The following is a 14,089-nucleotide window of genomic DNA, read 5'->3' on the forward strand; positions in this document are numbered from 1 at the left end:
TTTTCTAAAAATGGTATATGCTATTTAGAACATTAATTATGGATTATGATTTACAATTTCTGTATGTTGGTGATATACAGAATATCTTATTTAGTTTATGTCACTATCTTCTCTTCAGGCCATCCATCCCATAGGATGATGATGGTTCCTTTCAGTCAGTTTGTGGGGTTTGGACACCCCAGTCCTCAGAAAGGAACAGCATGTGTGTGAATGGATTTTTGGGGAGTAGGGGTTTGCACAGGTCCAGACCCAGCCTCTCGATATCCCCTCCCAGATCCAGTGGCATGGTGAGGTCCAAGACGATCAGGGGGTGGGGGGTGGGGGGGAGAGCTCTGTTGCAGTGAATGGCCGGACCAAGCTTCGATGCAAGGGATGCCTTTCCACGCTTCACAGCACGTGTTTGCGAGAGAACCGTTGACCCTGTAGTGGTATATCATGCATGATGTCATTACACCACTAGGTCACCAGGTGAGCCACCTGATGACCTTGTATATAAGTTCGGGGGGGGGGGGATTCCTTCCCCCTCATTCTGGCCGAGGCTTGTACAGAGGCAAGACCAAGGCCTCAAAGCCTAGCTGTATACCAGTCTATTAAAACATGTGTTTTACCTGCACTCTGCCTCGTGTGGTTTGATGTTAGTAGCCTACAATTTAATAAACTACTATACATCTCCAGAATGGGCGCCCCGCTAGACCTTGACTCAGCCAAGACCCGACTCAGGGACCCAGAAATGGAAACGGGCCCTGCACACGTGCAGCTGAAAACGGATCAGCCAGAAAGCTGCGAGATCAGGATCAAGAACGAGGGGGGTGCCCACCCCAGAGTTGTGGTGGATTTCGGAGGTGTCAGAAACACCCCGGGGCAGGTAACGAGTGGCAGAGTGCCTTACCTGTTCACGAACTCACCGGGACCAGAATCAGCCATGCAGCATGGGGGGATCCTGGGACAAGTAACGAGCGGCAGAGTGCCCTACCTGTTTGCAAACTCACCGGGGCAGCACGCGGGGTACCTGGTGTACGACCAGGAGTCATGCCAGACACAGGTGAAGGGCATACGGCAAGTTGCTTTGCCAATCGCGGTTTACCGGCAGGATCGAGGGGGATGGACTGTTACCCCAGAGCCACCCCCAACCGTCTCTGATTCCCCGGAGGGGGCCCACGTCTCTGCAGGGGCGAGCGACCACGTGCAAGAGGGATCAGGCCCAGCACGCGCCTACCCCCCAGCTATTGAACCACAAGCTGAGGCTCAGCCAGGTACTGTGGCCAGAAAAGCTTGAGCTGGATCCCAGAACCCCTGGTGTGAGCATGCATTTTGGCCGGTGATATAGGTGTTTTTTAAATTATGCGGGGGTAGAGGGAGCATCAGAGGAGGAAATGCTGATGCTACTGCTGGCTCAGCTGGGGGGGTTCGTCCGTACTCGTTAATTCAGGATGCCAAGTCATACCAGGAAGCAATGGAAACTCTGCAAAGACACTATAATAGGGGGCACAGTGAGCTGCACTCCAGGCACAGACTCATGACCAGGTCACAGCAAGCAGGGGAATCTGTTAGAGACTTTATACTCGCGCTAAAGGATTTGGCGAGGCCTTACAATTTTAAGTCAGTATCTGCCCAAGAGTAAGCAGACGACCTGGTGAGCGACAGAATTGTAGCCGGGGTCAGGTCAACGAAGATAAGACAGAGGCTGTTGGAAAAGAGGATAGTGAGGTTAGATGAGGCTGAAACCATTGTGGAGGCTCTGGAGGACTCTAGGAGGGAGCTAGAGGAGTACACTGAGCTGGACTCATGGGCCACTTACAGGGAGAGGTGCACGGGTGAACAAGGGCAACATTCCGCAGCAACTGCCTCATTAGACTGTTCCAAGTGTGTTTTTTGCGGGCAGCTAAAGCACCCCAGAGCCCACTGTCCAGCTAAGGAGAAGGACTGCTCGAGGTCTGGAAAGAAGGGGCATTATGAAAAAGTATGCAGAAGCCTCAAGGCTCCCACCAAAGCCCCCTCTCATGCAAATGAGAGGTGGGAAAGATCTTCTCCTTCCCCCACAGGCAAGACGAAGCAGAGTGCCATGTGCTATTGGCCATCTTGGGACGCCAGGCAGAGGACACAGCGACCAGATGACATCTTCGGTATCGAGTACTACGATCGAGGTTGGGATGAAAGCTCCTATCAGAATGGAAGAAACGCCAGGCTGGCCTCATTGCGACTGAATCAGGCGAATCCGCTCGACCTATTGGATGCAACAGTATTAAGGTTAACGGGGCTACTGTAAATTGGTGGATAGTGGGAGTACAGAGAGCTTTATAGACCAAGGGTTGGTAGAACACCTCGCATTAAAAACATACCCCAGTGACCATCAGATCCTAATGGCATCTAACAACAACGTGACTAAGGACAACCACTTCTGCAGGGTCACTCTGGAGATCCAGGGTATGGCGTATGAGGAGTTTAAATTGCTGGTGTTCCCACGCCTCTGTGCTCCAGGGATTTTCAGTGCCAACTGAAAAGCATCACAATGGTGTACAATGGGCCACTTCCCTCATTAATCCTTAGAAGGAAGCGTTACTGCAACCTCATGGCCCTGAACATAGAGCCCCCCCCCCCCCCCCTCTATTCATGCACCTCATGCCTGACTGCACCAAGAGCAGGAGGTACAGCCCAAAAGACAGGAAGTTTATCAGTGCAAAAGTCCGTAGACTCTTGCAGGAGAACATTATAGAAAAGAGTTCCAGCCCTTGGAGAGCACAAGTAGTGGTAGTGAATTCCGGGAGGGAGAAGAGGCCTATGGTCGTAGACTACAGTCAGACCATCAACAAATTCATGCAGCTGGATACATACCCGCGTATCACGGACATGGTAAACAGCATTGCCCAGTACAAAGTGTTCTCCACTATCGACCTCAAGGCAGCGTACCACCAGTTGCCCATTAGAAAAAGCGAAAGGATATATACGGCGTTTGAAGCGAACAGCAGGTTGTACCAGTTCCTCCGCCTCCCCTGTGGTATCACCAATGGGGTATCCCTGTTGCAGCGGGAGATGGACCGCATAGTGGATTAGTACCACTTAAAGGCGGTGTACCTGTACAACGTTACGATCTGCGGCCACTCACAAGCTGACCATGATGCTAATCTTCAGGCAGCAAAGAACTGCGTTCTAACGTACAATCAGGATAAATGTGTCTTTAGCATCAGGAAGTTAGTGATCCTGGGCTACGTGATGCAAAACGGGAAAATCAGCCTAGACCCGGCCCGCATGCTCCCGCTGCTAGTCCTCCCCATCCCTCATTCTCAAAAGTCATTAAAGAAGTGTCTGGGGCTGTTTGCATACTATGCGCAGTGGGTCCCCAATTACGCCGACAGGGCCCGCCCACTCATAAAGACCTCAACTTTCCCCTCAGCCCTGCTGCTATCAAAGCCTTCAAAGAGATCAGGGATCTGATCGCGAAGGCAACCCTGCGATCCATTGACGAGACAGTCCCTTTTCTGGTAGAGACCGATGCCTCAGACGTGGCGTTGGCTGCCACCCTGAATCAAGAGGGGCGGCCGGTGGCCTTTATCCCGCGGACCCTCCAGGGGTCCGAGGTAAGACACTTGGCAGTGGAGGAGGCCCAGGCCATTGTGGAACCAGTGCGGCACTGGAGACATTTTCTGGCCTGTAAAAGCTTCACTCTTATCATGGACCAATGATCCGTGGCATTCATGTTCGATAAACAGAACAAGGGAAAGATAAAGAACGATAAAATCTTGGGCTGGAGGATAGAATTGTCGACGTACAGCTACAACATCCTATACCGTCCAGGGAGGCTCAATTTTTTCACTTTCTCACATGTCCAGATTTCATGAATTGTTGTTCCATTTCTTTTTTACAACAAAAACATCTGTCAGATACTGTTGGGTCCCATTTATTTAACTTTTGAGGTGTAATGTATAGCCTGTGTATCCAGTTATATTGTATCATACGTAACCTCGTGTTTATTGTATTTCCCATAGTTCCAGAGCATAACTTCTCCCATGTTTCCTTCTTTATCTTTATGTTTAAATCTTGTTCCCATTTTTGTTTAGTTTTACCATTTGTTTCCTCATTCTCCTTTTCTTGCAGTTTAATATACATATTTGTTATAAATTTTTTGATTATCATTGTATCTGTAATCACATATTCAAAATTACTTCCCTCTGGTAACCTCAGACAGTTTCCCAATTTGTCTTTCAAGTGGGATCTCAGTTGATAGTATGCCAACACTGTATCTTGAGTTATATTATATTTATCCTTCATTTGTTCAAATGATAGTAATTTATTTCCTGAAAAACAATTTTCTATTCTTTTGATCCCTTTTTTTTCCCATTCTCTGAAGGAAAGGTTATCTATTGTAAAAGGGATTAAGTGATTTTGCGTCAGTATTAGTTTTGGTAATTGGTAATTTGTTTTATTCCTTTCTACATGAATCTTCTTCCAAATATTGAGCAGATGATATAATACTGGAGAATTCCAACGTTGTACCAATTTTTTATCCCATTTATATAATATATGTTCAGGTATCTTCTCCCCTATTTTATCTAGTTCTAATCTAGTCCAATCTGGCTTTTCCCTTGTTTGATAAAAATCTGATAGGTATCTTAATTGTGCGGCTCTATAATAATTTTTTAAGTTTGGCAGTTGTAAGCCTCCTTGTTTATACCATTCTGTTAATTTATCTAGTGCTATCCTCGGTTTCCCCCCTTTCCATAAAAATTTCCTTATTATTTTCTTTAACTCCTTGAAGAATTTCTCTGTCAAGTGTATTGGCAATGCCTGAAATAGGTATTGTATCCTTGGGAAAATGTTCATTTTAATACAGTTTATCCTTCCTATTAGTGTTGGTGGTAAATTTTTCCAATGCTCTAAGTCATCCTGTAATTTTTTCATTAGTGGATAATAATTGAGTTGAAATAGATGGCCGAGGTTTTTATTTATTTGTATACCTAGGTATCTTATTGCCTGCATTTGCCATCTGAATGGTGATTCTTTCTTAAATTTTGAGAAATCCGCATTATTCATTGGCATTGCTTCACTTTTATTTGCGTTAATATTGTAACCCGACACTTCTCCATATTCCTTCAATTTCTTATGTAATTCTTTTATTGATAATTCTGGTTCTGTTAAGTATATTATAACATCATCTGCAAATAAACTGATTTTATATTCCTTGTCTTTTATTTTTATTCCTTTTATTTTATTTTCTGTTCTTATCAATTCTGCTAGTGGTTCTATAGCTAACGCGAACAATAAGGGTGATAGTGGGCATCCCTGCCTTGTTGATCTGCTTAAGTTAAATTGCTTTGATATTTATCCATTTACTGTCACTTTCGCCAATGGCCCCTTATATAATGCTTTAATCCAATTAATATACTTCTCTGGTAAACTGAATTTTTGTAATACTTTGAATAAATAATTCCATTCTACTCTGTCAAAGGCCTTCTCTGTGTCGAAAGCAACTGCTACTGTTGGCACTTTACTCCCTTCTACTGCATGAATTAAGTTAATAAATTTACAAATATTGTCTGTTGTTCGTCTTTTTTTAATAAATCCAGTTTGGTCTAGATTTACTATTTTAGGTACATAGTCGGCTAATCTGTTTGCTAATAGTTTAGCTATTATCTTATAATCTGTGTTAAGTAAAGATATTGGTCTATATGATGCTGGTGCGAGTGGTCTTTGGTATTACTGTAATTATTGCTGTTTTGCATGAATCTGGTAAGCTTTGTGTTTTGTCAATCTGGTTGATTACTTCCAGAAGGGGAGGAATTAATAAATCTTTAAATGTTTTATAGAATTCTATTGGGAATCCATCCTCTCCTGGTGTATTATTATTTGGTAGTTTTTTTATTATCTCTTGTATTTCTACTATTTCAAATGGTTCTGTTAATTTATTTTGAACATATGTATAGATATAAATGGGGATTCTAAGCTAGGGAAGAAAAATGTTTCATGATACATTAATCTCACGCTGAAAGAAAAGTCTTACAGGGTCTCCCATCCCCCCTGGTTGCATAGCTTGTTCGACCATGGAAATCACCAGGCTGCGTAGACAGGGAATAATACAGGGCAAAATAAGTAGGAGGAATAAAATACCTCCGATGACCCACAAGAAGGTACGCCACCAGGTTCCTCCAAACCATTTGTCCATCCAATTAAATTGTGGGAAAGGATGCCAGGTTTGAACCGGTACATGGGACAATGTACGAATATTATCAGCGATTTTACGAACGGCTTTTCCATTATCATCAATCTGTAAGCAGCAGTTAGTCAAATTAAGTTTGCCACATACACTTCCTTCCGTGGCTAGGAGATAGTCTAGGGCTAGACGGTTCTGATATATAGCAGAGCGCATTTGACCTTGCTGGGATGCAAGTAATTGCAGGGCTATAGCTGTTTGATTTGTAACAATTTCAAGCACTGCTTGTAAGCGAATTATACGATTTAACATATATATAGGAGTACGATAACCCCAAGATCCATCTTGAGCCCATGTAGCGGGACCATAATATTGAATTATGCGCTCTGGAGGCCAATCATCTCTCCATTCTCCCAAATGTACCGTGGTAGAGCGGGGTGCACGATGTAATGTATCAAAGATCTTCACGCCTAATTTATGACCGTGATCGTGGGGTAGAAGGAAAAATTCTGGGCGGATTATTCCTAGGAAACAAGTTCCACTCCACTGTGAGGGAAGACGAGTATAAGCTTTATTACCACATACCCAGAATAATCCATTTGGGGATACTCCATACCCCCTTTCCCAAACTCTTTTAAGAACAGGATTTGATTGGTATGGTCCTGTGATGGTGGAAGTGGTACAATTCCAAAACTGAATACTGCTATTAGACAGGGGTAGGCAATTAGTTTTAAAAACAGTAGATAAGAACCAAGTCTGAGGTTTAGGAAACCAAGTGAAAACACCAGGTGAAATGCGAATCCATACAGCCTTGCAGGGACTTTCTCCTACTGGGTATTTGCCGGCTCGTGAGAGACAATAAAAACCAGAGGGGACGTTAGAGAGAGACCAGGTTTCTCTTGATCTCGTTCGGTTAGTTGTCCAAATGCGGGAAATCATGGTCAATGAATTGAGAGGTTCTCCCCACCAAGGCCATTGTTCTGACATCCGTGGACCCCCGCAGACCCAACAATTGGTTACATTAAAAGTTCCTGCAATTTTAGTTGCTAGATCTACAAAAAGGTTATCTCCCCCAATTGCATTTCCGAAACTTACATGGTTATTTGGATGGACTCGAACTAAGTCCGGCTGTCTTAAAGGGACAGGCAATTTCAAGTGTGGAGTGTAACTTCTCATTGGAACAGTACGTTGGTGTATGCAAAACCAGAGTCCATCAGGGCATGGTGGGCTCGAGTCACCTTTCCAACCATTAAGAGGGAAAGGAGTGGTATTAGGAATCTGTATATAATAACCTATATTATTTCCTTCTTTTTCCACACAAGGGGTATATGGATGTTGGGTGGTATTTTCTGCCCAGCATTTCTCAGGAACTGAGGTATGGGAAATGAAATTACCTTCCTTTCTTCCCCAAATGTGGTCCTGAAACAGAACCACTGTATCTCTGCATTTCTTACATTTCACACCTGATAAAGACATAGGCAAACTAAGAAAAATCAAAGAACATAACAATAACATTGTGAATTAAGTCTTTTTGCGAAATCGTAAGGTAAGAGGTTTTTCTCCAGGAATACAAGTCCAATCTGAGTTCGTATCAGGGTCCTGTGGCGCCTCTACAGGTCCCTTAAATCTGGATGCGTGTGTCCACCCCTTCTCTCTTGTTCGTGCTGCAGCTTCTGTAGTTAAGAGAACTTGGTATGGACCTTCCCACTGGGGCTGGAGTTTTTCAGTCTTCCAGGTCTTGATAAGAATCCAGTCTCCTGGTTCCACTTTGTGTAAAGAAAAGTCTAGAGGCGGTGTTTGTGCCAATAGTCCTCTCTTTCGTAAATCTGTAAGAGAGCGTGACAGTGCCTGTAAATAGTTCCTAACAAATATATCCCCTTCCCCCAAGGTGGGACACCCCTCAACTGTACTCCAGAAGGGAAGCCCAAACATCATTTCATAAGGGGACAGCCCTACATCTTTTCGTGGGGCAGTACGAATTCTCAATAAGGCTAGGGGCAGACACTTTATCCAAGGCATTTTAGTTTCCACCATTAACGTTGTCAATTGGATTTTTAGTGTTCCATTCATACGTTCGACCTTCCCTGAGCTTTGTGGATGCCAAGGGGTATGTAATTTCCAAGAGACCTGTAATGCATCACAAATTAATTGCTGGATTTTTGAAGAAAAATGTGGACCCCTGTCTGAGTCTATAGAATCCATTATACCATATCTGGGGATTATCTGCTCTAGGAGGAGGCGAGCTACTGTAGAGGCTGTAGTATTTATTGTTGGGAAGGCTTCTACCCATCGGGTAAAGTGATCTATTATCACCAACAGATATTTCCATCTTTGAACTTGAGGTAACTCTGTGAAGTCGATCTGGATACGTTGAAAAGGGCGTATGGCTAATGGTTGACCTCCCATGGTCCCTGTCCTCATTATCTTCTTATTAATTTTTGTGCATAGGTAACAATTTTGCACCTCTTGTTGGGCCAAGGTGTAGATTCCCTTACACACATATTCTCGAAGCACTGTGTCACATAAGGCTTGAGTGCCCCAGTGGCTCTGTTGATGCAGGTGTTTTAAAATGTTGCGAGTTATTTCTTTATTTAGAACAGTTCTTCCATCTGGTGTTTTCCATGTTCCATCAGGTAATTGGCTTGCGCCCAGCTGATCCATGTTCTTTTCTTCCTTAGCAGTGAAAATGGGAGCTGTCTTTATGCCTTGCCTTATTGGGATTAAAGTCAGCAAACGGACTTCTTGTTGCATGGCTGCTCTTTTGGCTTCTTCATCAGCCAGTCTGTTTCCAATTGCTGTCGGGTTATCTCCCCTTTGATGGCTTGGTATGTAGACCACTGCTATTTCTTGGGGTAATGTTAAGGCTTCTAAAGTCAGAGTAATCATCTGTTCGTGTGCCAATTCCTTTCCTCTTGATGTAATTAGACCACGCTCCTTCCAGATCTTACCAAAGGTATGCACTACCCCGTATGCGTATTTGGAATCTGTGTAAATCGTTCCAATTTTCTTTGCCAGTATTCTGAGGGCTCTCTGCAAGGCATATAGTTCACAGGATTGTGCTGACCAGCTTCCGGGTAGTCTCGTGGATTCTACTACTTTCCAAGTATTTCCTTCTATTATAGCATACCCATTTCTTCTCATTCCGTCAACACATCTGGCGGAGCCGTCAATGTAGAATTCATATCCTTCTCCCAGCGGAGTATCGCAAAGGTCTTCTCGGGTCTTGGTCTGAAGATCTGTCAACTCGACACAGTCATGCTCCACCTCTTTCTCTGTTTCACTGCCGTATAAAAATTGAGCTGGATTGCAGCTATTAATTTTTGCAAACTGTAAATCTTCTCCAACCATTAAAATGGTTTCATACTTTAATATGCGAGAATCAGTCAGCCATCGATGGGCAGTTTGTGTTAATAAAACACTCACAGAATGGGAGGTGTACACAGTCATCTTTCCTCCAAAAGTAAGTTTACGTGCTTCCTCTACCAACAGAGCAGCAGCCGCTACTCCCTGGATACACGTCGGCCATCCGCGAGACACTGGGTCCATCATTTTGGAAAGGAAAGCTACTGGGTGTCACTGACCACCTTTTTCCTGTGTTAAAACTCCCACAGCTGTTCCTTGGTTATGAGTGACAAATAGCTGGAAGGGCTGTTTTAAAGAGGGCAGAGTGAGCACTGGGGCTCGTGTTAGGCGATGTTTCAAGTCCTCGAACCATCCCTCCTCCTCCTGGGTCCATTTCAATGGATAGTCATTTTCATTTGTCAGTTTATCATACATAAACTTCACCAAAGCTGAGTAGTCCTCTATCCATAACCTACAGTATCCTAAGAGTCCCAGGAATTGTCTTATTTCCTTCTTATTACGGGGTAAAGGCATTCTAGTGATTCCCGCAATTCGTTCAGGGGTAATTCGTTTCTGTCCTTTACTTATCTGGTGTCCCAGATATATTACAGTTTTCTCAACAAACTGTAACTTGTTTCTGGACACTCGTAGACCCTTTTTCCCCAGATAATTCAAGAGTCTAATGGTCTCTCCCCTCATTTCTTGTTCCTTGGGTCCTGATAATAGTAAATCATCCACATACTGCATTAGTTGGGAATCATCAGATTGTGGATAGTCCATCAGGATTTGTTCTAGCATTTGTCCAAACAGGTTTGGAGATTCAGTGAACCCTTGGGGCAATACAGTCCACCGAAACTGTCTCCGTCTACCTGTCCATGGATTTTCCCATTCAAACGCAAACATATCTCTACTTTCCTCTTCTAACGGACAAGTCCAGAAGGCATCCTTCAAGTCGATAACACTAAACCACTCATGGTCTGGGGGAATCCGACTCATAATAGTATAGGGATTAGGCACCACTGGGTGGCGGGTCTGAACAATAGCATTCAAACTTCTTAGATCCTGAACTAGGCGATAGGATCCATCTGACTTTTTTACTGGGAGTATAGGGGTGTTATAAGGTGACATGCATTCTTCTAATAGTCCGTCTCGTATTAAAGTCTCAATTACCGGCTGTAGCCCTTTTCTCCCTTCCAAAGAAATAGGATACTGACGTTTCCTTACCGGCTGATGACCTGGTATTAATGTGACATGTAAAGGTGGGATGTCCAGACCTCCTCGATTTCCCTCCTTATACCAGACTCTCTCGTCAATCTGCCGTTCATCCTCTTCCTTTAAAGCGCAGAGGTGGACTCGCACTTCTCCGTCCACAGGGAGAGCACCCAAACCTAGGAGAGCCTGTAAGTCCCTTCCTAGGAGGTTAAATCCAGCCGAAGGTAATAACAAGAGGTCTTGTACCCCTTCTCTTTCTTCCAGTTTCACTGTTACTTGGGGAATTATTGATACCATTCTGGGAGCCCCTTCTATCCCAGAAATTGTCAAATTACTTTTTATAGGCTCAGTTCCGATTGGCACAGTTATTACACTACTTCGTTCCGCTCCTGTGTCCACCATAAACACCACCTCTTCTCCCTTGGGACCAATTTTTAGTTTTACCAGGGGTTCCCTCTTATATTTGGTCCCTAACATTTGGAACCCCTGACACCCCTAATCTTCTTCCATAAGTTCGAGGGCACGCAATTCCCTCTTGTATCGGGGGCATTCCCTCTTAAAGTGTCCTTCATCATTGCAGTAATAGCACTTAACGAACCTCCGGGGTCTTCCCTCTCTTGGATATTTTGGATTGTTTAGAGGAAGGTTTTGTTTTCTTTCCCCTCTGGATTCAGCATTCATCTGTCGGATAGTCTGTACCATAACCTTTGTCGCCTTCTTTTGATCTTCTTCTTCTCTCTGCACATATACTTTTTGTGCCTTTTTTAACAGTTCACTTAGGGGTTTTTCACTCCAGTCCTCCTCCTTTTCTAGTTTCTTTCTAATGTCTTGCCATGATTTGGAAACAAATTCAATTCGAATAAGCTGTTCACCCATTGGTGTACTAGGGTCCACACCAGCATACTGTTGGACATTCTTTCTCACCCTCTCCAAAAAATCAGTAGGGGACTCGTCTTTCCCCTGGTGGTTCCCAAATGCCTTGGTAAAATTGTGACCCTTTGGCACAGCCTCCCGTATCCCTTTAATTGTCCACTCTCTATATTGTCTCATACTTGCCAATCCCTCGGGTGTTCGTTTGTCCCACCTGGGTTCATTTAAGGGATATTTTTGTTCATGGGGTCTAGGGTCCCCAGGTTGTTCATATTCCCACATGAGGAGGGCAGCCCGTCGAATCATCTGCCTCTCCTGGGGTGAAAATAATGTTCCCATTATTGCCTGCATCTCTTCCCACGTATATGTGTTTGGTCCCAAGAATTGGTCAAGCTGTTCAGCCAGTCCTATAGGATCTTCCAATAACTTTTTCATTTCTTTCTTAAATCCCCGCACCTCTGTACTAGTTAGGGGAACATTCACATATCCCGTTCCCCCTCCCGGTCCTCCCATAGGAACTTCTCTTAGGGGATTTAGGTTTATTGAAAACTTTGATGGTCCTGGACCAGTCTGGGATCTTGTCCAGGGTCGGTTTACCAGTGGAAGTTTAGGGTCCGACTCCCTTAATTCATCCTTTTTATCCCGGCCCCCTTGGGGGCAATCAGATTCATCACCTTTCCCCTCCGGTAATAAGCTTTCCTCGGGCGCAGTAGGCACCGGGGGAATATAAGGAGGGGGAAGGTTGTCCAGAGGTTCCCATTTCTTTTCTCCTGCCACTCTCAATTTAAAACATTCTGTTAAGGATCCTGGCCAGGGAACCCAACAAAATGCATATGCTGACTCTTCTTGATTCACCTTTGGTCTCGAATTTACATATATGTTTAATGCTTGTCTAACCCAATCCTCATCAGATCCAAATTTCGGCCACCAGACCGAGGAACCTTTAATAGGTTGTTTTGACCAAAGGAGACAATATTGGACCATCTTTTTCTTGTTTTTGTCCCGATATCTTTTACTATCCCAATTTTCAAACATTCTCCCCAAAGGGCTGTCAAGGGGTACTCCCAGGAATTGTCCTGAATTTTCAGACGAGCCCTTAGATTTTGATCCTCCCATTTTCCCACCTAGATCTGTTTATCGTTGCTGAGGACCCTCTCGCTCTGGACCCTACTCCCTTCCTCTCAGACGCCTCGTCGGAGGTGCTGTCCCTCCTTCGGTTACCGCTGAGGTTTTCCTGGGGTTGACCCCTCTCTTCTCGGCACTTCGTCGGAGGTGCTGTCCCTCCTTCGGTTACCGCCGAGGTTTCCCTGGGGTCTATCCTAGAGTCCCGCGACAGGGTCCTCACACAACGACAAAAGATCTATACTTAATTTATTCCGTTAGGTTTTTATCCAAACAGGTGTATCCCGTTACACCTGTTACCCAATCCCCACACCACAATCGTAAGTCGTCACTTACCGGTGTCTTCCCGGGGATTGAACCGTCACCCTTCTCCTCTCCGTCTTGTCGTGTCACCCTGTCCGGATACCACTCGCTCAAGCCGCCCGAAGCGACGAGCAAGGGACTAGGAGCCGCTGAACTCAGCAGGGTGCACCGCCTCCGATGTCCCTCTTCTCGCCTCCCCTCACGGCCGGAGTGTAGATCCCGGACGAGCCCCCATTTGTCAGAAATAAAACTTCTCACACATGAGTCTCTTTAAAACTGATGACACGACAAGCTTTATTTACAAGTCTGCAGAGTTGGACTCAACTGGTTTCTCACCAGTTAAGCCCCGATACATACAGTGCATTGATTTTTATACCTTTATTATTTGCCCTTCCCCTTCTTATTAATACTGTTTTAATTGGTTAGTATTACAAAAACATTCTAAGTATAACTGCATTATTAATTATCACGTTCGTTACGTACGCTGTGAACTCTACATTCACTGAATTCTGTTTCTCATACTTCTTATCAATCCTTTGTCTCCTGCATGTCTCTCACTATGACCATGAAAAGATAGGTTTAAAAAAACATATTCAGCAGCTCCTTCTGTCCTTGACTGCTAGTAAACTCTCTGTCCGTTCTGGCTTCCCTGTTTCTGATTAATCATCACATTTTAACTTAAGTCTTTTTAACCTAAATTCTCTATATCACATTTCCTGTACAACTGGAACATTAGAAACATCTTCTCCTCACTGACGATCCACACAGGCGCACCTGTGCTTAGCCTGTGCTTAGGATGTGTGCTTAGCCCACTGCTCTACTCACTCCCCACCCATGACTGTGTGGCCAGGCACAACTCCAATGCTATCTATAAATTTGCCGATGACACCACAGCTGTCGGCAGAATCACAAACGTCAATGGGGAAGTGTACAGGAGGGAGAGAGATCAACTCGTTGAATGGTGTAACAACAACCTTGCACTCAATGTCAGCAAAACCAAGGAGATGATTGTGGACTTCAGGAGGAAGTCAGGGGAACACGACCCAGTCCTCATCGAGGTCTCAGTAGTGGAGCGGGTCAAGAGCTTCAAATACC

The 14,089-nt window shown here is 44.5% G+C and overlaps 1 protein-coding gene across 1 annotated transcript; it reads right to left on the bottom strand.

The window, feature by feature from the left end:
- Window positions 1-5,956: 5,956 nt before the first annotated feature.
- On the bottom strand, window positions 5,957-13,724 carry LOC138746642 (endogenous retrovirus group 3 member 1 Env polyprotein-like). The gene is made up of 2 exons (XM_069904930.1): window positions 13,028-13,724; window positions 5,957-7,971 (listed from the first exon to the last, which is right to left on the bottom strand). Exon 2 carries the CDS (start codon window positions 7,658-7,660, stop codon window positions 5,957-5,959), a length of 1,704 nt encoding a protein of 567 aa, XP_069761031.1. The 5' UTR covers window positions 7,661-7,971; window positions 13,028-13,724.
- Window positions 13,725-14,089: the final 365 nt, after the last annotated feature.

Source organism: Narcine bancroftii, chromosome 12, assembly GCF_036971445.1.
Source record: "Narcine bancroftii isolate sNarBan1 chromosome 12, sNarBan1.hap1, whole genome shotgun sequence".
Taxonomy (NCBI): Eukaryota; Metazoa; Chordata; class Chondrichthyes; order Torpediniformes; family Narcinidae; genus Narcine; species Narcine bancroftii.